Here is a 23,927-nt window from a genome sequence, read left to right on the forward strand (position 1 = left end):
TTGTTGCTGCCTGTTGGCTTTGAGCTGGCCCAGGCTGTAATGTTTCTGCACCATTTTTCTGGGAAGATTTGTGGGTTTAGTCAATTCTGTTTCTGCAATAGAGATTCTCCAGTTCACAAGTTTAAGTATTTAAAATGCAGAAGAAATGCTTATTTAAGGAATTTTTATTGTACAATAGAGTGAAGACCTCTCACTGTTGCATTATTAATGGTGGTGTGGCTTGGAAACTCTTTAGATCTGCTGTCTTGCTTGGGATTGGCAGATCCATGGGATGGTGTCACTAAGTACTGCAGTGTTCCAAGACTCTGTAACACAAATGTAACTGTAAATATATTTAAGTCTATTTTGTCTCTTTTTCTCTCCTTCCAGCATCCTTTCAAGATGTCTACTGTTCACGAAATTTTAAGCAAGCTCAGCCTTGAAGGGGATGTAAGTATTATTATCTAAACAAGAAAAGTTTGTTTTACTTAAATGTCGCATCTTGTTTCTTTTACAGGACTCTGTGCCAACAATTGTCCTGAGCTGTACAGTTCATAAAATTCCACACATCTCCTCTGCTTAAACTTCCATTGACTGAAAACCACAAAACAGCTGTAAACCATAGGACAGTTATATGAGGTGACTGGATTTAATGAGGAACAAGTGAGTTAAGGATGATAAGAGCAGATGGAAATATGTTTGGTTTTGCTGATACCCTCTGAATTTCTATTTTTTTTTAAATTAAAAATGGAGAACATTACTTAATAAGAATAAAAATATTGGAGATTTTATTCCTGTAATGGTTATCACCAAAATCAAACTATTTCTTGAAAAAGACTTTTCTCAAACTTATTTTCTTGTTTTCTGTTTTAGTTTTGATTGTGTGTTTTCCACCACATCTGCACTTGGTTTATGGTTTTATTGAAATGCCAGAAAGCCACAGTCTTTGTTTGATTTCTTAAGCTGCAGCATTAGAAGGTAGGTTACCAGTGTGGTATCAGCATATCATGCCATGATTTTATGTTTCTGTGATTGGCACTGAAGGGGAAGTGAATCCTATCTGTGCATTATTTCATCATGTTGCCTTTAAACTTGCTGTACTTGTAAATCTTAGGGCTGGTAACTCCAGCTCTGAGCTCGGTACCAGCACATTTTTTGGCCAGTTTTTGTTACTTGTTGTGCAATGAATGATCACAGACAGTGTTTGTGAAAGAGCTGTTGCAATGAACTGGCCACTGCCCTAGAGGTGAGTGGTAGAACTGGTTTTGTAGTGCAAAAGCAGTCAGGTTTTAGCTTTCCTCGCTCTTCAATGGAGAATTACTTGCAGAATAATATTTAAGTAATCTATTCTCAAGGGCAGAAATGTTTATTCCTTAATGCTTGCAAATAGTTGAAAAAGTGAAATTTGAAAGTGTTCCATGCCAGCATTTTCCTCAGAAATGCTGCCCCAGAAATCCTGTAAGAAGTGTCAGGCAGCTGGTTTGTTGTGTAGGTCCTAAGCTGGACTCCCTGAGCAGCTGGCATGCATAAAGCATTGGACCAGTTTCCCCAAGCAGTGATTCAGCAAGTTAACTGACATTAAACATAGGGTTTGAACCACCCATTTCTCTCTTAAAAACTCCAAGTTTTTAGTCTTAATGTTATAGAAAGGTCTTGGCTGAAGCCAAGTCCTGTCCTGTGCCATAAGGAACTTGTGTGCTCTGCATCACTGGTACAGAGGTTGATTTGGGTCAGGGGGAAGAAACTGCCCTGCTTTCTTCAACCTTCCTTCCCTTAAGGAGAGGATGGAGCTGAGCTGAGGTTGATCTGTGCTTGCAGTTTCTACATCTGTGGCCAAGAGTAGAGAAAGATTCTCAGAATCCTGAGATGTAGGTGTTCTGAAAGGGTCCTGGTGTTTATAAAAGAAATTGAGCCTCTTCAGCTTTCCTGTTTGTGATATTTGCTTCTCAATCAAATTTTATTCTTCCCAATAGAATTAAATTAGTCAAGCTCATAGGAGGTAAAACAGTTGGAGGACCTCTGAAGGACATAGATACATGGGGAGGAAGCATTCTCTGCTTTAGTTTGGCCCAGGCTGTGGTGGAGTTACACTCCAGCTGGACTTCTACTGCCACATTGTAGAGAATTTTATGTTGAACTAAATGGAAAGTCAGCTGGGAAAGCTCCTGTCTGAAAACATCCAGTACCAGTACTATGGTATTAGATTACTAAATTAGTAATTTGAGTCTGTATTGTCTGGAATTTAAATGGCTGTTTTTCATAGGCAATCACCCTGCTAAGACCTGTGTCAGGTGTCAGGGAAAGTGAATCTAACTTGTTGCATGCATTGGGTGGAGGGGCACAGTGAAAGGTGGCTGCCAACTGCAAATACACTGTATTTTGTTAGTGTATGGCATCATCTTTACAGTAAAATACTCCATCCAAATCACTCAGAAAATACTCAGAGTGGGTGGGAGGAGAGGTGCCCAGCTCTGCCTGGTGACTTGCTTCAGGGTCTGCAGTGTGGTTAGTTAGCAGTGTGTGGTTAGTTAGCAGTGCGTGGTTAGTTAGCAGTGCGTGGTTAGTTAGCAGTGCGTGGTTAGTTAGCAGTGCGTGGTTAGTTAGCAGTGTGTGGTTAGTTAGCAGTGTGTGGTTAGTTAGCAGTGCCATGAGAGGTGTGCCTTGGGTGAGGGGTCTGTCAGGCACACAGAGGTCTCCAAGGCTCCTTGCACATCTCCAGGTACTGTTTCTGTTACCAACCTGCTCTGCTGAAAGGCCAGTCTGTGTCCTGTGGTGTGGCTCTGGGCCAAGCTGGGGCCACTTTGCTGGAGTGAGCTGATGGTAAGAGACAAAAGAGAATGGCTCAGTTTATCAGTGCTTTTTGACTCCCCATCCCCACAGCACAAAACAGACTGTCTCAAGAGGGCACAGTGGTTGCTACCAGAGGAATCTGTCCAGGACAGCCTGACCTCTGCAGGAGAGAGACAAACCTAGTCAGAAACCATGGAATATTTTTAGTTAAAGGTTGTCCTCTTAAAAATTTGCAAGTAAAAAGATTCTCCAGGGATATTAAGATAGCTTAGTCCCGTTCATGAACACAGCCTTCTGTTGGAGTTAGGGACAGAAACAGGAGTTCTGGGGCTCTTTGCCAAGAAAGCTTAGCTGTTCATTCACTTAGGAAACAGCAGGGGCAGTGTCAGGTGTTGGTCACTACACCTTTCTGCCAGGGGTTTGGATCTCTAAACTGAACTCAGCAGAGTGGGATTTGTGAAGATTTCTCTGCTATTTGTATGAAAATCTGTGGTTTGGTTGAACCTGCCCATGGGAGGTGATAACAGGCTAAACTGTTGGCTTACACTGAAGCAGCTGAAGAGATTTGAATCTTTATTCTGGTGATCCTCTGTTTGAAGCTGTAATCCTCAGGAGAGGGCCATAATAAACACTGCTACAATCTGGTAACTTCTAAACTGTTGCATCTGTTTACTCAGTGAAGTTACCTGCAAGTCCTCTTACTCTTAGCAGAGGTAGTTTGAAATGTCATTTGGTTTTGTTATCCTCATGCTGCTTAAACCAAGTATCTGCAAGCAAAGAGTTTGAAAAAGACATTGTGAGTAACTTTTGCTTTCTAGAACTATAGGCTTGAAAAGATTTTGTTTGTGTTGTCTTTAAAGTCCGTGAGATAGGGCACAAAACTTGTTCTGACTTACTCATTAATCTTCCATCTCCCTCTACTTTTTTTTAATCATTGTTTGTAGCCTGTAATCCAAAGTAAAGTATAGGCTTCAAATCTAAAATACTTTCATTTTCTTTGCATTAGCTTTCTGTAGCCATTTTCCTTCAGATCTAACCAGAAAACTCCAGATTTTAGAATATTGAGGTTTAGTGAGTAAACTTGGAACGTGGTAGGTTTTTGCTGCAATAAAATATCTATTTGTCTGTATTCTGTGTTATGATAAGCATGGCTGTGAGTGGATTTCTGGACAACACACTTCAGGAGAACAGAGTTGGTGGCTCTTTGTAGAATTCTGTTTTCACGTTCTCGTATTTGAACATTTGGCCGAATACCAGTTAACTGAGAGCCCCGTGTTTTATTAACTGCAGCAATTACACATTACACAATTTAACTTGGAAGTTCTTTTCCTCCTTTTCCTTCCAGCATTCTCTCCCACCAAGTGCTTATGCCACAGTGAAGGCCTACTCCAACTTCGATGCCGACCGGGACGCGGCGGCGCTGGAGACGGCCATCAAGACCAAAGGTGAGGGCAGGGCTGGGCTCAGCTCCCCTGCAGGACAGAAGGCTGGCCTGCAGGAAAACACAAAAATACTCTGTCTCAAGACCAATGTTTTCAGATCCTTTCTCAAGGATACCTGTTTTAGGAGGTGTTGGATTTCTCAGACCTCTCTGATGAAATCTTGACCCAGCTGGAGTTTGAACCCTGTAAATGTGTGCTTTGAATGTGCTTTTGAGTTTGTAGCCATGAGTTGTTGAAGTTATCACTGAAAGTGTCCACTTTTTCTCTTTCTTGGCTCATCAGTACTTCAAATTCTACTACTTTTCTGCCACTGAGAATGAAGTGTCAGCTTCTGTGGCAGAGATTGGGGACCAGGCTCTGAATCATGGATTTCTACTGGATTATTGGACTGGACGTTTCTTCTTCCTTTCAGCTCTCCAGGCAGCTGCATAGGGGTGGTTTGAACACTTTTCTCCTGGGTTTTGAACTAAATGCTGATGTATCTTGTATTAATTTGGGGTCAAAGAAAGTCCTAGAAACTCGTTTGTGAAATGAGTTTGCAGTACTTCAGGCTCAGGGCACTGTGAGAGTCCAGGCTGTTGGGAGGCCTCTCTCTGCTCTGCTGGAACCATCAGGAGTGCAGGGAGCACGAACTCCAGCTCTGAGAGCATTCCTTGGTGGTACTCCCAGGGCTGTGATCCTGTCCTTGTCCTGCTCTGGGACACAGAGGGGGTGCCACACCTTCCAGGCTTGTTCAGGCCAGAGAGGCAACAGCTGGGTGGAGCTGCAGCTGACAAGTTTTTTGCCTACATGTCAGGAAAGGGAGAAATTTAAAAGCCAAATAGTTTCTCATCAGAAAGAAATGCTAAGTCTTCCATCAGTGCCAACAAAGCACATGGTTGACTTGCTCTAAAACGTAAAATATTTCCCCACCCTAACAAGCAATGAGGCTTCCTTTCAAAAGATTTCTTAATTTAACTGGAGAAATACCTTACTGAGGTAGGGTCAGTTGTGATTTTGAATCATTTATGGTTTGCTTTTATTTACAGAAATCCTCTTGTGAGGGAGGTGTACATGCCATCATGTTTGGCAGGAGAGGCTGTGTGTATATGTAGAGTTTTGTCCAGGCTTCATAATTTTTTGCAGCTCTGATTGTAGGGCAAAACTAAACCTGTCAAATCAGGCCTGCAGGATAGTACAAATTTACACATTTGAACACTCAAGCTGTTAATTACTGCAAAAGGAAATTGCAATGTCCCAGGCAGTACAAAAGCTTTTCCAGGCAGGAAAGTCAAGTTCATGTCATTTTTTCACTTTCTTCCAGCAAAAATAATCAGTTTGCTGGGTTTTGGTTTTAGGGTAAATGGAAACATTTCATCAGAGAGATGATTTTCAACTCTCTGAACAAATAATAGGGGAACTTATTCGTGGACCTGGATGTTTGTAGGATTGAGCTGATCTCTGCTTATTAGTTTGTTGTCCAGAACCTGTTTTGGGAAGGTGGCTTTAAAGGTGAGAATCTCCTAATGGTTGTGATACTGAATCTTCCCCCCTAAAGAATCTCACAAGGGAAGTATTCCTGTGGAAAATTAAGTAGTAGTGTTATGACCCTTTTCCAGGGACTGTTTCCTTGCACTTTGAATGGTTTGTGAAAGGATATTTTCATCTGCTAATTCAGAAAATGTGCTACAATGTGTGCTCTCTAAAATATACATGGGGTTTTGCCTAAATGAAAATTCTGAATCATCTGGACAAGAACTGTTTTTTCCTGTGGATAGTGGTATAAAGAGCTACACAGGGAAATTCTTCTGCAAGAACAAGTTTAAAGATATTTCTGAGAAATATCAAAGTATTTTTTGAGCCAGAGACATAACACCCATAATGAACAAACTCTATATCCAAGCAGCTCCCATTTTCTTAGCCATTAGTTTACACTGTGTGTGGAAAGTGGAAATAAGCAGTGTAAGTTATCTTAGAATAGTAAAGAGTGACACGACCTGTTCATTTTGTTTTAAGACATCGAGGGAGATAACAGGTTATAAATCCACATGGAAGCTGTTTTGTGGTTGAGGTGGCAACTTCAAAAAAACCAGGCACGTCAGAACCAAGCGTTTGGGGGACTTTACTCTCTGCAGGATAAAGGACTCCTGGTATCTGAACACCAAGGTGTGTCCCTGCTCTGTGGGTCTCATCAGAGCAGGCAGGTGTGTCCTTTATAGCAGTGCTGTGGAAATGAGTCCTGCTGGAGTCTGATCTCTGGGTATCCCCTATAGAAACAGTGCCTATATAAACAGAGGGGGGGTTGCCATCAGAGCAGGCTGCTTTGGCCCCAGAAATTATTATCCAGCTGTTCCTCAGCCAGGGAAACTCCCAGAATCAGTCATCCATTCTGTTTTGGTGATTGTGTGTGAAATGGGTAAAACTTATTTTACTGCCTAAACAACAGCTGTATGTTTGTTTTAGACAAAGATCTAGGACGGAGTTCTGCTCTATATAATATCTAAATATTTCAGCATTCATTCCCACTGTTGAGGTTCTTTCCTCTGAGGTTGGTTGACCATCTATGTACCTCTTCAGGATCTGTGGAAAATACTGGGATGTGTTTATTTGGGCTCAGATCTATCTGCAAAAACTGTACTGGACAAAGACATTGTCCAGCCCTTTGCTGGGCTTTGAGTGGAGCTGATTTAAGTGCAGGGGGTTTAAAGATATCCCACAACCCAGAAAGGGGAATGTGCAGGAATGGCTGCAGGTGATGTCAAACCAGTTTGCAGTTAGCAATCCTGCAACCCAGAGGTTGTATAATGCAAATAACTTGTTACAGTCCTGGCTTGTTCCTTTTGTAATAAATGTCTTGGCTGTGTTTCCTTTTTATGCTGTTTAGTGTTTCTGTAGGAATTCATCTCAGGCCTTAGCACGTCCTTTGTGAACATTGGCTTTTTGCTGTATAGGACAAGAGGCTGTTTAATTTCTGTACAATGCTCTCTTGTGCCTTGTGTATAGATTAGCTGATGTATGTGAACCTAAACAGAGGAAACTAAGTAGAACAGCACTAACAGAGCTTATGTTAGGTTTCCTTTTCATTCTTTTGTGGCAAAGACAACTGCTGAAGTGTCTCTCTTTTTCAGAGTTATTCCCTTTCACTGAGACTTTCTGTGCCTCAAGTACTTGTTAAATAATTTTGTCAAAGTAGGTTGTGAATAATTAAGCCACTTGCAACCTTTTGTTGAGGTCTCATGGGATACCTTTTTTCCCCATGACTGGCAGAATTCAAACAGATCTACAATAAATTCATTCTATCTAGACATTGGTAAAACAACGACGAAATGTAAACCAGTGAGTTCAGTCTTACAGAAAGGTCTTCTGTTTATGTGGTATATTCAACATGCCCATACCTTTTAGCAGAGTTTTTGATGTTCTGAAGTAAAAGTTTTTAGAGGAAACCTGCTGGCCGCTGGTGAGGGAGGATAGTGCCAAATAATCCCCCAAAGTGCATCAGTCACTTATTCCAGGTATTAGAAGTATCACTAAAGAAATATCTCACTGCGACATGGTTTGGGTTTGGTGAAATCTCACAAAGCAAAATAGCAGAGCTGAAATGACATCTGGTTTTATCTAAATTTTTCCCTTTGACTCCAGTGGAGGAAAATAAGACCCTGCAGACCATGAGCTCAGTCAAACAGTGCCATTACTGTGCTGGTACCAGTTGAGGCCTCCCAGGGTCGGATCATGTACATCCCCCACATGTACATCCCCCACATGTACATCCCCCACATGTACATCCCCCACATGTACATCCCCCACATGTACATCCCCCACATGTACATCCCCCACATGTACATGGGGAGCTGCTCCCCATCCCATCCATCCCTGGACACTGCTGATCTCTGTAGGACCTGGGTGCTGTTGAGTCAGAACCAGTTCTGGTGTTCTGCCCATGCTGTGTTTGAAAATGAAGTTCAAGAGAGTAGATTTGTAGTAAATGAGCTGAGTGAATGGGTGCAGACAGAAAATATGTCAGCTCTGTGCTCTGTTGTCCTAGAAAGTTAAATGACTGTCCATACCATCCAGAACAATGCTGGTGCTCTTGAGGTGGCCCATGGAGATTCAGCTGCAGTGTCTTCTGAACCAAAAAATGAAAAACTCCAAGTGATCCTTTTGGTGATATTTATTTCCTCTCCTTTGCTGATTGAGCCACAACACTGCCACAGATTGCCTCTTTCGAAAGAGAAGGTGTTATTCATCAGAATTTTTCTTTCCATGGCCCATTGATAGAGATGCAGTGATAAAATCTGCCTAGACAGAATAAATGTGGAGATAAACTTCTGTTTGATTGCCCTGAAACTTGCAGAGATTTTAGTGAACAAAGGAAAGTGTTTGAGCTGCTGTCCTGCCCTGCCCCACCTCAGCAGATGTGAGTCAGCATCCTGTCTGTGCAGCAGCATTCCCAAGTGTGAGATACAGGCACTCACTTTCCCCTGAGTGCCAGAGCAATGAGTTCACTTCATTTTTCCATCCACAAAGCATAGCATAAGAAACTGGGCTGCAGTCATCTGGGGCCTGCTAATTTATCACAATTGTGATATGAGAAAACTCGAAAATGTAATTGCTCTTTTCAATGCCAAGAGCTGCTTACATTTAGAATTTATTAAAAAGCTCAAGACATTGGCCTGTGCTGTGCTGAAAGGCCCAATGTCTGTGTGTGGCCGTTTCTGGGCTCGGAGAATTTGTTTTCTTTTATACAGTGGGAACACTTGAAAATGTGCAGGAGTAGGTTGTGGCTGACATGTGCAGTCAGCATGTTTGCAACCCAAAATTTGTAACTTGGACACATGATGCTGTCCAGGGCCTTTTGACATCATTTGCAGGTCAAACTGTATGAGTAAGAGCAGTGCTGTAGGTCTGCCCTGGGCACGAGGACACCAGGCTGAGTGTAGTATTTCAGCAGGAAAAATGTGATGAAGAAGAAGAAAGGAATTTTGGATTTCACTCATAATTTTAGATCATGCAGCTAGGGGCTAGGTGGCCTTTTGCAAGATTCACACTTGATATGATTGCTTTTTATAATACCTGTTGCAGTTCTTTGTTTCAAGTTGCTGTGAGGTTGTGTTGGGTAATAGGGAAAATAAATGTAGCTGGATTCTGGCAGGGATCTGAGTCCTGCTGGAAGCTGCTGATCCAGTTCTTACTTTCTGGCTTTTTTTTAATAAAAAAATCATCTTTTGTAGTGACCTGTGTGCAAATCTTAAAGAAACTATTCATAAGACTTGTAATAAATGGAGAGACCCGAGGCCAAACTCTGGGCTTGTTCTGACCTCTGGAGCCCCCTGTTTGCTTCAAAACCTGGCCAGAAAACAGATTACCTGTTACACTTTACTTTTCTGTTGCAGAAGAATATGCACTGCATTAGACATGCATTATTTAGAAAGAGTTTTGCCACTTCTAAGTCAATGTGGAAATAGTCCAGAGCAGGTGGTTCCACAGCACAGCTGAGGGTTCAGCTTGATATTTGAGTGTCAGCGGGAGAGCTGTGCCAGGTGTCTCCTCTGTGCAGCTGTTTATGAGCTCTGCTGGCTGTTCTGTTTGGAAGATGTTGTTCCCTGGCCATCACTTCCAGCTGTGCTGGCATTCTCCACACAGCTTTGTTTAAGCAATAATGGACATGAATACAAATGGACATTTTACCTGGGGGCTGACATCAGTGACACAGGCACAAACTCCAGTGCACTGGAGAGCTGGAGAAGGGCACTCAAATTCTTTAACTTGTTTGTTTTTACAAAGCATTCTAAGAATCTAAGAAAAGTCTATAAGTGTCCTACAAAAACAGAGTTGTGTTTGCTGTTTTAAGCAAAGTTAGAAAATTAAATGCAAAATTAGATATTACCTGAACAAGCTGGTGTGTCCTCACCCAGGCCTTTGGAAATTCCAACCACCTGCCACAGATGTACCTGGGCTGACCTTTGCAGTTCTGTTCAGACACATTCAGTGTAAAAGTGTGCTGTGCTGCTTTTCCAACTATTTTTTCTCTGACTATATTGTATCTGTGGCTAAGAAGTCTTTTTTTTCATCTTGTGGCAGGGGAGCTTGCTTTTCTAAACATGTTCCTTTGATAGAGATTGACTTCTTGCAAGGACAGTTCCTGTAAGGTCTCATAGTAAGAGAAAGTGTTTAATACCACTTGAATGCTTAGTTAAGGGAATGTGCATCAGCTTGTTGGGCTTCTCTGTTGGTGTGAATAAACAAAGGGTGGCTGTCCTTGTAGAGAGCACTGGGAGAGACAGGGATGATTGCAGGGTGTGGGGATTTATGCCTGTGGGGTCAGAGCCCTATCACAGGATACAGAACAAGTCAGATGCTTCAGGTTCATCTCAAGAAGCTCAAGAGCCTCCAGTCCAGTGAGGCTCTGGGGTATCCACTGAGCTGCCAAGACCAAGCTGCAGGTGAGAGTTCTGATCAGAGGAAGAACTACCAACCCAAAGAATTCAAGTTCGGGAGAATCCAGTTAGAAAGCAGCAAGTGAAGTGGGGAAAAGGAGTGGGAATCTGATGTGGAAGTCAGTAGCAGTAGGAGGAGCAAGAGGAAAAGTCCCAAGGTGCTGCCTGCAGCAAAAGAACAGAGTGGCAAGTGGCTGTGTGTGGGAAAGGACATTGGGCAATCCTGCCTCCCCTGCAACAGCAAAGCCTTCTCCATGTGCACTGCCCTGCACTGATGGCACTGCAGGATGTGGAGCTGGGGTGAGCATTAGGTTCTGGTACAGCCAGAGGATCTAACCCTGGATGCTGCTTTGGCTCTTGCAATAAATCTGAATGAGCTCCTTGCATTCAGCTGCAGCTGCATTGAAGTGCATGGATTGGGAATGCTGCACTCGAAACTAAACCTTCACTGGCACGTAGTTCACTTGTCTGAAAGATAAGTTGGGAGTTTGAGCACAAGTCCTCTGGGCCTGTTGGTTACAGCTCAGAATGGATCTTTCAATGGGCATTTCAAAAAAAGGAGCACATATTCTTCCAGTGTCAAAAAAAACCCTTCTGTCTCCTGAGCCTCAGAGCTGCTGAGAGAATGAAATACACTTTATTTTCACATTTTTATGTTTGGAATGATAGATTAAATGGATTAAGTAGAAAATATAAGCCTTAGTTGAAAACACTACTGAAATGACGAGACAGGCTTTAATAAGTACAAGCTCATGTCAGTTTTAAGGTCTGTGTTCTGGAGCAACCTTTTGCAGAATTGTGTGTGCCTGAACACAAGTGCACAGACTCCCAAGAGAGGCAGAAGACAGAGCAGCAAAGCTGGTCACAAAGCAGACTTGGAGGTGTGTTGCTGCCTGTGTACACCAAGGTCTGCATCTCCTCAAGAGCCTGGGCTGTGACTGGTTGTGCTTTCTCCAAGGCCAGGGCATGACAAATACTAATGAGAGTGTTGGCTCTGCTGCAGACAGCACAGTGCTGTGCTTTGAGTGTTGGAGAACATCTGGATACAAAGAGAACCTTGCCAGGAAAGCTGCTCTGACTCTGTCTCACGTCTCTGTAGGTGTGGACGAGGTGACCATCATCAACATCCTGACCAACCGCAGCAACGAGCAGAGGCAGGACATTGCTTTTGCCTATCAGAGGAGAACCAAAAAGGTAGGCAAATATAAACAAATACTAATGATTCAATATTTTTTCTTGTGGACAGTTCGATTTTTTTCAGGGTTTATCTTTTCTCTGAAATGAAAAAACTTGCATCAGCTTTGCCCATGCTGTCACCTTTCAGGACAGGTGGAACTTCCCAATGTGTTGAGTGTATGCACAACTGGGGCTGCAGTCTGTGGGAGGCAGTGGTTTCCCAGCACCTCCAGCAGTCACGATGGGAGCCACAGGATTCCCTGGTGCAATATGATAAACAATATTGAATAGTCATTGGTGTGAAATGCCTCCATTTGAAGGAAAAGATGAAAGGGAGATGCTTTTGGGGATGGACTTTTGTTTGTGGTTTTGTTTGGGGTTTTTTGGGGGGATGTTTGGGTTCTTTGTTTTATTAAGACAACCCAGCATAAGGGAAGTACTCTGTTTCTGTTCAGAGCTGGCTTAGCTGAGAAAGGACTGCAGTCAGCTGTGCTATGAGCACTGCAGATGTGAGCCAAGTGATATGATGAGTTAACTGTCACTAGTTCCTGTCAGAAATACCTTGGATACTGATCTATTGATGGAGAGAAATCTGTAAAATGTGTGTAGAATTCTGCACAATGAGTCTTGCTATCTGGAAGGCAGGAACTCTTCTCTTTTGAAGTTGTCAGAATCTTACCATAATCAAAATTTCATGCCCACGATAAAGAGGAACCTTGTATAGAGTTCAGATTGTGATGGATGTATCTCTTCCAGGTTTGCCAGACCCCAAATGGTAGTCCTCCAACAGCAGCCCAGAACACTCATCTGAACCCAAATGTAAACGTAGAGTTAAATTTTGGAAGTTCACCAGCTTTGCTGCATGACTGGTGTAGGCACATGCAGAGGCACACAGGGGTTGGACACGTGCATGTGTGCCCACATCTGCACCCCTGTGGTCCTGCCCTTGGGCACTGGGAGAGTGAGTCCTGCACAAAAGTGGGCCCTAATTGTGAAATGTGTCACCTAAAGCTTTGTTAAATTTTGCATGACCACAGAAATGCACAGTCAAGAAAATCTGCAACTTTTTTCATCTGTTTCTCTCTCACCTTTTTTCCTTGCTGCAACTCAAGAGCAAACTGAATTTATCAAGTTTAACAAGTGCCAAAGAATAAACCAATCTGTAGAAACAATGGGAATTTGCAGTAGAAACCACTGAGAGAGATAAACACGAGAGGAGGCAGTGGGATATGAAAAGACACGTAGGTACATCTTCTAGGGACGGTGTCTCGTGGTTTGCTTTGCCAATGGGTTGTGCAGTTTTGGTTGGCAAAGTCTTGTGTTGTTCTAGGCTGCTTGTTTTGTTTGTTGCAGGATTTATCAATAGATCATAGTTTTTAAATGTCACATGTCTTTTAATTCTTTTGAGCTGAGCAGTGTCTGATGGAAACTCTTGGAAAGCTTGAGGAATCTTTCTCCATCCCCAGTGTCATGGAGCTCCCAGTGCAGACTGGGCATTCTGCATGTGTGTCTTCATGTGTGTCTGGTCAGTCCTGACTGCCACCAGTAATCCCTGGCCTTGAAATGAACTGCTGATATCCAGATGCTCCCCTGGAACACTTAGGAAAACACTTTCCGTTTGCTATTTATAAATAATTGATTGCTGTCAGTCACTGCTTTCTGCTTCTCCCTTAGAGCACTCTGAGCCCTGGCAAAGAATGGCAGGGTGGAGACCCTGCTGACCTGGCAGGGGCAGAAGACCTTATTCCTCCAGGAGGATGCTAATATGAGGGCATGTTCTTGGCTCAGTTAAAGTGTTTAGTTGCAGTTATTTTAGTAAATGATCAAATGGTTTGGGTTGGAGGGGATCTTGGAGTCCCAAGGTGGACACTGTCCACTAGACCCAGTTGCTCCAAGCCCCATCCAGCCTGGCCTTTAAACACTTCCAGGGGTGGAGCATGCACAACTTCTCAGGCAGGTTGTTCCCTACAATGTATTCCAGACATATGTGGTGGTGTTGCTGCTTCATCTTATGTCTGAAGAACCTGTTGTCACACAAAGGATGGAGCACTGTATCCAATTGTTGTACTAAAATGTGTCTTAGACTAAAGCAGGTAGATTCCCCAAACCCACATTCAGTCCCTTGTCAATCCATGCAGGGAGTGAACACAGTATTACACAGATTAGTGCCTGCATTAAATGAGTGACTGGAGATTAACTCAGTGCCTTGGCTCTTTATCTCTCTGGCACAAACTTCCCTGCAATCCAGCTGAGCTCCCTTTCTCTGCCCCCTGCTCCCCTGCCTCCCCAGCTCACACATTGTTAGTGGGGAAACCAGCAACTGAAAGGCAGCAATTCCCTTCTGAATGCTGCAGATTTAACTTCAGCTTGGGGAATACCTGGATCTGGGTGAACCCCAGGCTTGATCCAAGGTGTTTCAACTTTGTAACACACACTATGGTAAAGCTGATAATTAGAATTATTCTAGTTGCATCTGAAACTTGTAAGAGGACATGACTTCTGGTTTTCTTTGCTGCAGGTTGGCAAGCATCCTGTGAGTGAACATACTTGACTGTTTCTTTCCCTAGGATTGACTGACAATTAACAGTAGGGATTTAAGCTACAATCTTCTGAGAGTCTCCTCGAAGACAGGAGTCATTTTTCTGTGCTCAGGGATGATTTTTTTCTCTGGAACTGAGCTGTTTGGGAGCTGGGCCTTGCAGTGGAGTAACTGTGCAGTCAGTTTTCTAATGTCTTAGCTAGTCAAGGGTTGGGATAATAGATAAAAACACACAAATAATACAGTGCCACTGGGAAAACTCTGGGAGTAAGATGGAGAAGCACTGACCACAGGGAGTCAAACTCAGATCCAGCTGGGCTTGTTAGTTCCAACAAAGCATCAGTGCTTCAGCACTGGGGCAGAGCTGCTCAGATGTGTCTGCACTGTGCTTCCCAACACTTTGTCAGCCACTGGTGCATTTCTTCTTATTTTCAGAGGATTAGAAAAAAGCTCCTTTGCCCTAATTTCTCTCTTAGGCTTTCACAGAAGGAAAGCTCTTTGTGTTCTGTTTCCTTGTCAATTGTGTCAGAAACACTGTTGCAGGCTTGGAGACTTAAGCACTGCGGGTTAAATTCTCTGGAGATCAGAAGTGAGCTTTAATTTTTTTTCTTCCATTGTCCCTCCTGTTTCACAGGAACTTTCTGCAGCACTCAAGTCTGCTCTGTCAGGTCATTTGGAGGCAGTGATCCTGGGCTTGCTGAAGACACCAGCACAGTACGATGCCTCTGAGTTGAAAGCTGCCATGAAGGTAAATAAGCTTTGAAATTTAAGGTTCTCAGTCTGATGTCACTGTCTCAAGAATGAGTATGGACTTCATACCCCAGGCTGCAGTTTCCAAACGTGTACACTGATTATTTTTTTTAGTGCTGCAGTTTAAGTATCCTTAGCTGCAAGGCATCCAAAATGACAGAAATTCTGGAACCATGTGATTTTTAAACTGTTAAATAAATCTCTTTAAGGAAAAAATTATTCTTGTCAGCTCAGGAGTGACTGATAGGCTGCTCTGGCTGGTTGCTGCTTTGCTGACTGCTCTTAGAAACAATGTACAGGTTCACAGTACACAAAACCATTAAGAGAGCAGCTGTTAGAGGAGCATTAAATCCTCTGCTAGCATTTATAGGCTTAAACAGCTGTTTCCAGTTACTGGGTTATTTTATCACTGATCTTGAAAGAACATCCTGTACCAGACCTGCCCCTGTGTAGAACACGAGGAGGGGCATCAAAAGGAGTCTTTTGAGAAAGAGCCCAGCAGGGAGTCCCTGTATTCCCCCCTGCAGTCACAGGCAGGGATTGCTGGGTCAGAAATACCTGTTCTGCAGCCACTGAAACAAGGCTTGGGAGGTGCTCATGCCAGTACATTCACCTTTTTAAGCCAACTAAGGTTTGGGAACTTGTAGTTATAACCATCACTTGAATTCTGAATGTTCTTGATCAGGTTATTATTTTAAATAATTAAGAACGAGTACTAAGGTATGTCTGTTGAAATTCAGAACATGACAAAAACCCAAGTAATTAACTTCTCCAGACAATTAGAAGGGAGTTAAAAAACTAAGAAGAAAACAAAACCATCCCCTCCACTAAACACAGGCATAAACACACACACTACACCCCGCCCCCCAAAAAACCCACTGTGGAGATGGTAACTCTTCAACTGTGGGCCAAACCCCTTGTCTGAGTTATCAGCTGCTGCCCTCTTCTGGCTTAAGTACAGGTTATCCATAATTTATTGGGAATCACTAGTTTGGGAGGTTCTTTTATGTCTTACACCCGATACACAATATTTAGGATGACCACGTGCCATTTATGTTGTATTTACAGCCCAAGGACCAAGCAGTGGCCTCAGGGTGGCCCCAAATGTAGACTGTTCTACTCTCCCATGGGTTGCTGTTCCCAACTCCCCAGCACCTGCTCTGGTGCTCGGTGTTGACCTGAGCTTAAGTTTGGCTGGATGCATGAGAGCATTATAAGCTCTGACATGGGCACCAGAGTTGGGTAAAGCAAAATTATTGCTGAGGAGTTAATTATTTGTCTGTTACGCATTCTTGCAAAATATTTTAAAAATATTTAGAAAACCATACCTGTTGTTAGCCTTCATTTCTTCACCAGACACCCACTAGAACCAGTCTGTGGCAAGCTGTCCTACTTTTCTTAGCTTTAAACCATTTTTATAAAATTACTTGGGTTTACTCTTGTTTGTTTGTTCGTGGTTTTATTTTTTTTTGAGGGGGGGGTAAGTTGAGGTTTTTTGTTTGTTTGTCCCCCTCTCTTCTCCCTTCAGTAGAAACACTTTATCCAAAGGGTAGTTTTCCACATAATTGCCTCCATTTTCCACATGCTGAAGACTGCATCATAAGATCTTTTCCCAAGATGTTACTGCTCTTGGAGTCCTGTGGAAATGATGCCCATTTTTGCCACATACAAATGACATTCTGTTACCAATGGGCGTAACAAACAGCATCCTAACAGGATTTCTAAACACACTTCCTTCCTGTGCTCCCAGTGGACAGAACACAATCACATTAGGCCATGAGAAGCTGATGTTAGACACACAGCAGATGCTCACTGCCCAGAGATCTGCAGGATCTCAGAACCACTGGAGGAGTAGTTGGCAACTAAAAGTGTTCCATATATTGCTTCTCGGGAGCAGCTGGCAAAAAATATCCCTGAATGGCTGTGAAACTGCTGGAGTGGAAGAAAGGATGTCTGTAGAGTATCTTTAAACCATCCAGCAAGCCTGTTCATTTGTAGCTCCTGACTGAGTCTGGGCTGTGTTGCAGGGCCTGGGGACTGATGAAGACACACTCATTGAGATCATCTGCTCCCGAACAAATCAGGAGCTCAGCGAGATTAACAGAGTCTACAGGGAAAGTAAGTTCACTGTGCAAGTGTCCATGTCCTGTGTTTTTACACCCAGTTTCCTGGATGAGTTCCTGTCAGTGGGTCATTATTAGACAGCTTACCCAAATCTGCTCAGTCTCTGGCAGTTGGACATAACTTGTAGTGGTGTCCTGGGTGTCTGTGTGTGTTTTATAATTCCATCTTGTTGCTTGGTAGCAAACAGATTAGAGAATATTTACCACTCACACAAGTTGTCTAAATGAATTTCTTTTATAAGCTACCAGCATTCTATGCATAGTGACAGGAATAATGATGTTAGATTTGTGGATTCTGGGATCACTTATGTAGTAAGTAGGTGAATCTGAAATCCACTGAATCATGCTGGTAAGCTTGTTGGGTAGATCTGCCAGAAAAGACATGAAATAAAACTTCATTAAAGCATATATTCTGTTTTCCAGCTTTTCTAAAGCATGTTACCTGATGGAAGCTAAAATTCATAGTTGATTGTAAGTAGGTATGAGTGCTCCAAGATCCATCCTCAGAAAGATTACTTGTCCTATAATATTCCTGGTGGTTTTACATGGGCCCGTTCTTGTTGGGTTTATCACAATTCAGCTGTCCTGTTTTTTACCTTGAGCTTCCAGTTGAGCTTCCCCACAAACAGCCTGAAATGCAGCAAATCACCATGTGCTGGGACACACAGATTGTCAGGCACTGCTGGTGAGGTGCTGGCTGAGCCAAAAAGGACAAGCAAAACCAATCATGATAAGGGCCAGTGTCAAAAGAAATAACATGTATTGGCAAAGAGAGTGTTGCTGCTGTAGATGAGGTTGCTGTTGGAAAAAGAAGAGGCTGTAATTTTGGAGCAGTATAAGGTGTGACCACTTGGAAAGCAATGAAAATGTTTAGACACCAGAGCAGAATCACACAGAGCATTCCTTGGATTTATCCTAAAGGCTTTTGGTCTCTTGCATTCAACTTGTAACTGTAGTTGTCCAGTCATAAACCCACGAGATGAGAAGGCCTAAATGCTTTGTTTATCAAACAAGCAAACATCAATTGGTAGCTAAGAATGATCTAGCAGGACACTGAGCTTAAAACAATATTCCCCCTCGTTTTAGTAGTCTCAGGTTCTCCTGGTCTCTTCCCATGGCAGACTGCTGGTCCTCATGGCTGGCTGGTGGCAGTGTTGGGTTTGATGTAGGCAAGCCTGCATTTGTTTGCACCATCTTCCATGTGTGACTTAGGTTGTAGCTGTTCGTTTATGTGCATAAAACACAGTAATTAGCAGCTGATTTCCTTGTGAAGGTGTATTTGTAGGACACCATTTACTGGAGAAGAATGTTGTGTTTTCTAGTGTACAAGACAGAGCTGGAAAAGGACATCATATCAGACACATCTGGTGACTTCCGCAAGCTCATGGTTGCCCTGGCCAAGGTGGGTCTGCTCATGTTTTTCCACATTTCCTGAACATGCCTGCTCTTTGGTAACTGCCTGATGGCTGCCAGTAAAACACTTTTAAATTCACTTCTAAATTTCCCTGTATTTTCACTGACTTTAGGGGAAAAACTATTCCAAGTTGAAGGGCAAACTGTTTTGACAGAAATGCAGCATGAATAGCAGCAGCTTCATAGTGGGGATGGAGCATTCTGTTATTCATTTATCAAAGTTAGATTAAAAAATTAAAAAGAAAGGAATATGCACATAGCATACTCCTTACATTCTGTGAAACCTCTTCTAAATACTGATATCCTTGTTTGAAGGGCAAAAGGTGTGAAGATACCTCTGTGATTGATTATGAGCTGATTGACCAAGATGCCAGGGTAAGTGCTGGTTATTAATTATCTTCAGTGGCTCAAGCTTTGGGGGACACTGAATGTACAAATCCTGTGGCAGTGGAGAGCCTTTGTGGCAGTAGGGGGGTGTGTGTCAGATTGTTTGCACTGTGATGTTGGCCTGGCATCAATGTATTGGTATCACCTGCAATCCTGGTACTGCAGTTAGCAGTTCTCACAGGCTATGTACCCACCAGAACCTCTGCAGGAGCTCTCTGGTATTTCCTTAAGAATATGAAGAGAGAGCCTTTAACAAAAGGAAACATGGACATTGCAATGAACTCAGTGGCTTCTGATGCTTGTTTGGTACATCTGTGTCTGCCAGGAGCAGTTCTGCTGAGGGACACAGAGCTAAATACGGAGGAGAACTGTAGGTAGTGGTAAATCCAAAGTATTTAGTTTCAGATTAGATCCATAGACGTTGTCCTGGTGACCTGCCCAAACATGTGTTCTTTTGTTTCTCCCACAGCCACAGTTCCAGTAGTGCTTGTTTTTCCAATCAGGAGATTATTCACATCTGCAATGGCTTCTTGTATAACTCCTGATTTTTACAATTTTGCTTTTCCTTCTAACCCCAGGACCTCTATGATGCTGGTGTGAAGAGAAAGGGAACTGATGTTCCCAAGTGGATCAACATTATGACTGAAAGAAGTGTCCCCCACCTGCAGAAAGGTACTATTCAAGATTTTTTTTTTCTGTAAGAGAAAGTTACAATGAAATTGGAACTATTTTGTCCCAGATATGATTGAAATGAGCCTGAGAAGCAGTCATGAAACATATGAGATGTTGTAAATCTTAATTAATCTCCAAGATGTTAATTTTTTTCAAAAAATAGTTATTTCTGTGGATGTATTAATCTCACATTTTGCATATGTGTACAGCTCTTTTTTACACAGGTATAGCAATGCTCAATTATATGTCACATAGGCTGAAATCAAAAATGTTACAAATCTAGAAAACATGGATGCAGGAGACCTTGAGAAGTCCTTTAGCTCTTCCCTCTGTGCCAGGGTATCTTAGTCTACATCATGTGTTTAACTCTGACAGTGCAGGCTCTCCAAAGCTGCTCTGATATTGCTGTAAGCAGCCCATGGGAAAAGCCATTGGAAGACCCTTCAGGGCCTAAATCCCTGTTGTTTCAAAAAATACTAGTACAGGATTAAGGTGGTATTTTACCAGATTATGGAGGTGTTCAAGGAAAACAAAAAGACCATGGCATGGGAGCTTTACTATTAGCTGGCAAACATGGGCTGTGTTTAAGATAAAGCTCTCAGAAGGACTCAAATAGATATTTTTTGATCCCATGTCTCTGCACTGCTGTCTCTGTTCTTGCTTTGGGTGGTTATTTGTGCTGGTTCCTGGCCTGGTTTTGGTTTCACCCATTTTCTCTCTCGTGCCAGTGTTTGACAGGTACAAGAGCTACAGCCCCTATGATATGTTGGAGAGCATCAAGAAGGAGGTCAAGGGAGATTTGGAGAATGCCTTTCTTAATCTTGGTGAGTTGCCCTGAAGTAAAGTCTGTCTTTATACAGGGTCTTTCCAGTGCTCTTGCAGTGTATCATGGTAAGGAATGGGGCCCAGCTTCACCCTGCTGGATGGGAAATAATCAGGATGTGCTGGTGTTATTGGATCAACTGGTGTATTTTAGGATGTTGCAGGTATTGAGAAGTAGCTTATTTTTGCCCTTTGCAAAGTACAAACTGCTTTCGAGATTAAAATAAGTTCCTGTGTGTTGTGATCTGCCTGTAGTTCCACTTTTATTTGATGCAGAGGCTTCATGTTTGTTTCCCCAAGCAAACCAAAAGGTTGAAACTGGAGCTGAGCTCAGTGAGCATTCAACATCAACACTGGGCTGGAGAAGGAACAGGGGGTGAGAGGAGAGGCCAGACAGGCAGTGGGGGATGAGAGGGGCTGATGGAGGAGCTGGTTTGACACTGAATTCTCTGAAAGGGGGAGGCAGGTGTAAGGCTGGGACTGTGCCATGGGGTGAGGATGACAAGGATGTCACCGTGTCTGAGAGGGGGCTCTGGAAGAGGGAAATCCATTGCAGACTAAAGGTGAACTGGGAGCTCTGAAATGCAAATGGAGTATAAACAGAACTCAGCCTTGAAAGGGAGGCTTCCTATGGATACAAGGAGTGATTCCAGAAGAGGGATTGGTTATAGAAGTGGAAGAAGGAGTTGTGGAATGTGTGGAGGAGGTTTAGCATTCTGAAATGACACCATCCATGGAGGAAAATACCATCTCAGAATGTAAACATTTGTGGCTCAGTCACAGCCAAACAACTTCTAAGTAACAGCTCAGGTAAAAATGATTTCTTCATTTCCTCTTTTGGAAGAACTTTTGCTGAAAATCTTATTTTGACTACTTATCATATCTTTCAAAATGGCTCCATTCTGTGTCCTGCTGTTCTGTGTATGGGCCGGATATTTAACTATTCTCTCTCTCTCTCTCTTCAGTCCAGTGCATTCAGAACAAGCAGCTGTATTTTGCAGACAGACTGTATGATTCCATGAAGGTAGGGAAGACTGTTCTTTAGTTATGCTATTTTTATTTTGCCATTGTTTCATCAAATTTTGATTCCTTAGGCACTTTTATTCATATGATGTATGACTGGCATGTGAATAAATTAACAATTACTTAATATTGTTCAGAAGCATTTTTTAACACTGGATAATCTATTCAGATTTATCTGGTACAGGGAAATATAGGGAAGGGTCTCATACTAATGACCAGTATTAGATCAATTGATTATAATTAGCAAAGTTAGACACATCTTTTGCAAGTAACCAAGAGCTGATAGCAGAAAAAGCCATCTCAAAACATTTTCCCAAGAAAAGGGATGAAAGAGAAAGGCCTGGTGACAGGCACTGGGCAATACCAGGAAGGCCTCCTGGTGAACCCAAACTGCTGCTTACAGTCTAAGCTACTGGTCAGCCACTGCTGATGAGAAAGGTATACTCATGCTCCAATTCCTGGGTCATCACAGCCACCTTAGTTAGAAGATTTAATTCATGACATCTTTTATTTCTACATCTCAGTTGCTGTCTTACCATTAGATGCAGTGGCTTTTTGTGCCCCTCAGCTGTTGCAGTTCTCAGTATGTCTCTGCCTGCAGGGCAAGGGAACCCGTGACAAGGTGCTGATCAGGATCATGGTGTCCCGCTGCGAGGTCGACATGCTGAAAATTAAGAGTGAATTCAAGAGGAAATATGGAAAATCTCTCTATTATTTCATCCAGGCAAGTTTTTCAGCTTTTGCTTTATATCATGGACCTTTGCAGCAGTCCTCATTGGATTAGTTGTACCACTGGAGTTCATGGGGGGTGTTTTAGGCGCTGCACTATTGAAAAACCCACCTTTAACTTCACAGTTGACAGCTGGTACAATTCCTGGCAGCCACCTGACAGTGCATGCAGGCTCTGTGCAATCAGCTGGTGTGTTCTGAAGGAAAAGTCTGCTCACCTGTCCCAATCCTCAGATCAAAAGAAAAGAAAAACAGAATTCCTCTGTGGTTGCTGAGGGAAAATTGAGCATCTAAACTGCTGCTGCCTTTCATTTCAGTGCTCGAGGAGTGACTTTTAGCTAGAGTGATTTTTTTCCATTTCAGTGAGTGGCCAGGGGCTATAGGTGCTAGGTTTCACTTAACTTGGGGCACAGGTAAAGAGCTTGTGCATCTGTTTAAAAATTAGCCTTCTACCCACCCTCACAACAGCATATGATACATTTTTTCTTGTGTAGATGAAGTTGAAGAAAATATTTAAGAAAAATCTTAAGCCAGAAGCTTTTCCTAAAGACGTCAATTGCAGATAATAAACAAATTTTTTAAATAGTGAACTTGATGTATGATTTTTACAGTGATCAGTGACAAGAAACAGAATTGAGTCCTTCAGCTTCCTTTCACTGTGTTACTCTTCTTTTCATACCAAAATTTCTATCCGTTCTTGGCCTTGCAAGAATGATAAATAATTTCAGTTCACACATAAGTAAAACTCAGTCTAGATAGTCCCCTCCAGGCTGGCAGGGCTTCAACTGTGAATCATAGACTGTCCCACAGGTTTGGAATATAATGCATATACTATTGTATTTTGTGACTATTCCTCATATGTATTTTGTATTTTTCTTCCCTTGCTTTACAGCAAGACACAAAGGGGGATTACCAGAGGGCACTGCTGAACCTGTGTGGTGGAGAGGACTGAAAACGGTGATGGAAGACACCCAAACCTAGAGACATGCCTTTTTTCCTCTTCATTTTACTGTAATGCTAGAAAAACCTGAGTTGCCTAGCTAGCCTTGGCTTGCCCTCGTCCCTGCCAGAGCCGTGCTCTTTGTGCTTCCCCGCTCTGTGCGTGCCCCTCTCAGCCTGGCTCTGCCCAAGGAACCTTCCAGAGAAACGAGGTTACACGTGCTTGTCAAAGGCCCTGCCTCTCTGTGCCATGTTTCTAATAAAACAGAATTTAAAATGAAGTTATACTTTAAGACCTTTTACTTTCAGACTTTGATTTGAAAACTGTGTGAAGAGTTGATACGTATTTAGACTTCGCTGTCCATTTTCTGTGTATTTTTTTTCCTGTTAGGGTTGTGGCTTGTGGCTGAAACTTTATCTTCTTCCCTCAAGCCCTTCATGTGTTTAATGATTCAATTTCTGAACTGCTCCAAACCCATTTGGAGTGCTGTGTCCAGTTCTGGGCTCCTCAGGACAAGTAAGGCAAGGAGCTACTGGTCCAGCAGAGGCCACAAAGATGATGAGGGATCTGCAGCATCTCTCTTATGAGGAGCTGGGCCTGTTCAGTCTGGAGAGAAGACTGAGAAGGGATCTTATTAATAACTATAAATATCTCCCAGGTGGGTGCCATGGGGATGGCTCCAGACTCTTTTCGGTGGTGCCCTGTGACAGGACGGGGAGCAATGGCCAT

The 23,927-nt window shown here is 42.8% G+C and overlaps 1 protein-coding gene across 1 annotated transcript; it reads left to right on the plus strand.

Moving 5' to 3' along the window:
• Positions 1–368: 368 nt before the first annotated feature.
• Positions 369–23,478, plus strand: ANXA2 (annexin A2). The gene is made up of 12 exons (XM_008927937.2): positions 369–429; positions 4,115–4,214; positions 11,724–11,818; positions 14,974–15,087; positions 17,117–17,207; positions 18,535–18,614; positions 18,941–19,000; positions 19,591–19,684; positions 20,413–20,508; positions 21,472–21,530; positions 22,131–22,253; positions 23,151–23,478. Exons 1-12 carry the CDS (start codon positions 382–384, stop codon positions 23,208–23,210), a joined length of 1,020 nt encoding a protein of 339 aa, XP_008926185.1. The 5' UTR covers positions 369–381; the 3' UTR covers positions 23,211–23,478.
• The last annotated feature ends 449 nt before the right edge of the window (positions 23,479–23,927 follow it).

Source organism: Manacus vitellinus, unplaced genomic scaffold, assembly GCF_001715985.3.
Source record: "Manacus vitellinus isolate BGI_N305 unplaced genomic scaffold, ASM171598v3 scaffold_53_pilon, whole genome shotgun sequence".
Taxonomy (NCBI): Eukaryota; Metazoa; Chordata; class Aves; order Passeriformes; family Pipridae; genus Manacus; species Manacus vitellinus.

Bases quoted from the DNA above. Each gene is read 5' to 3' on its own strand.
- ANXA2 (XM_008927937.2), top strand. From the start codon at position 382: ATGTCTACTGTTCACGAAATTTTAAGCAAGCTCAGCCTTGAAGGGGAT. The intron at 19,001-19,590 runs GTAAGTGCTGGT...TTCTAACCCCAG, and splicing joins TGATTGACCAAGATGCCAGG to GACCTCTATGATGCTGGTGT. The intron at 21,531-22,130 runs GTAGGGAAGACT...CTCTGCCTGCAG, and splicing joins GACTGTATGATTCCATGAAG to GGCAAGGGAACCCGTGACAA.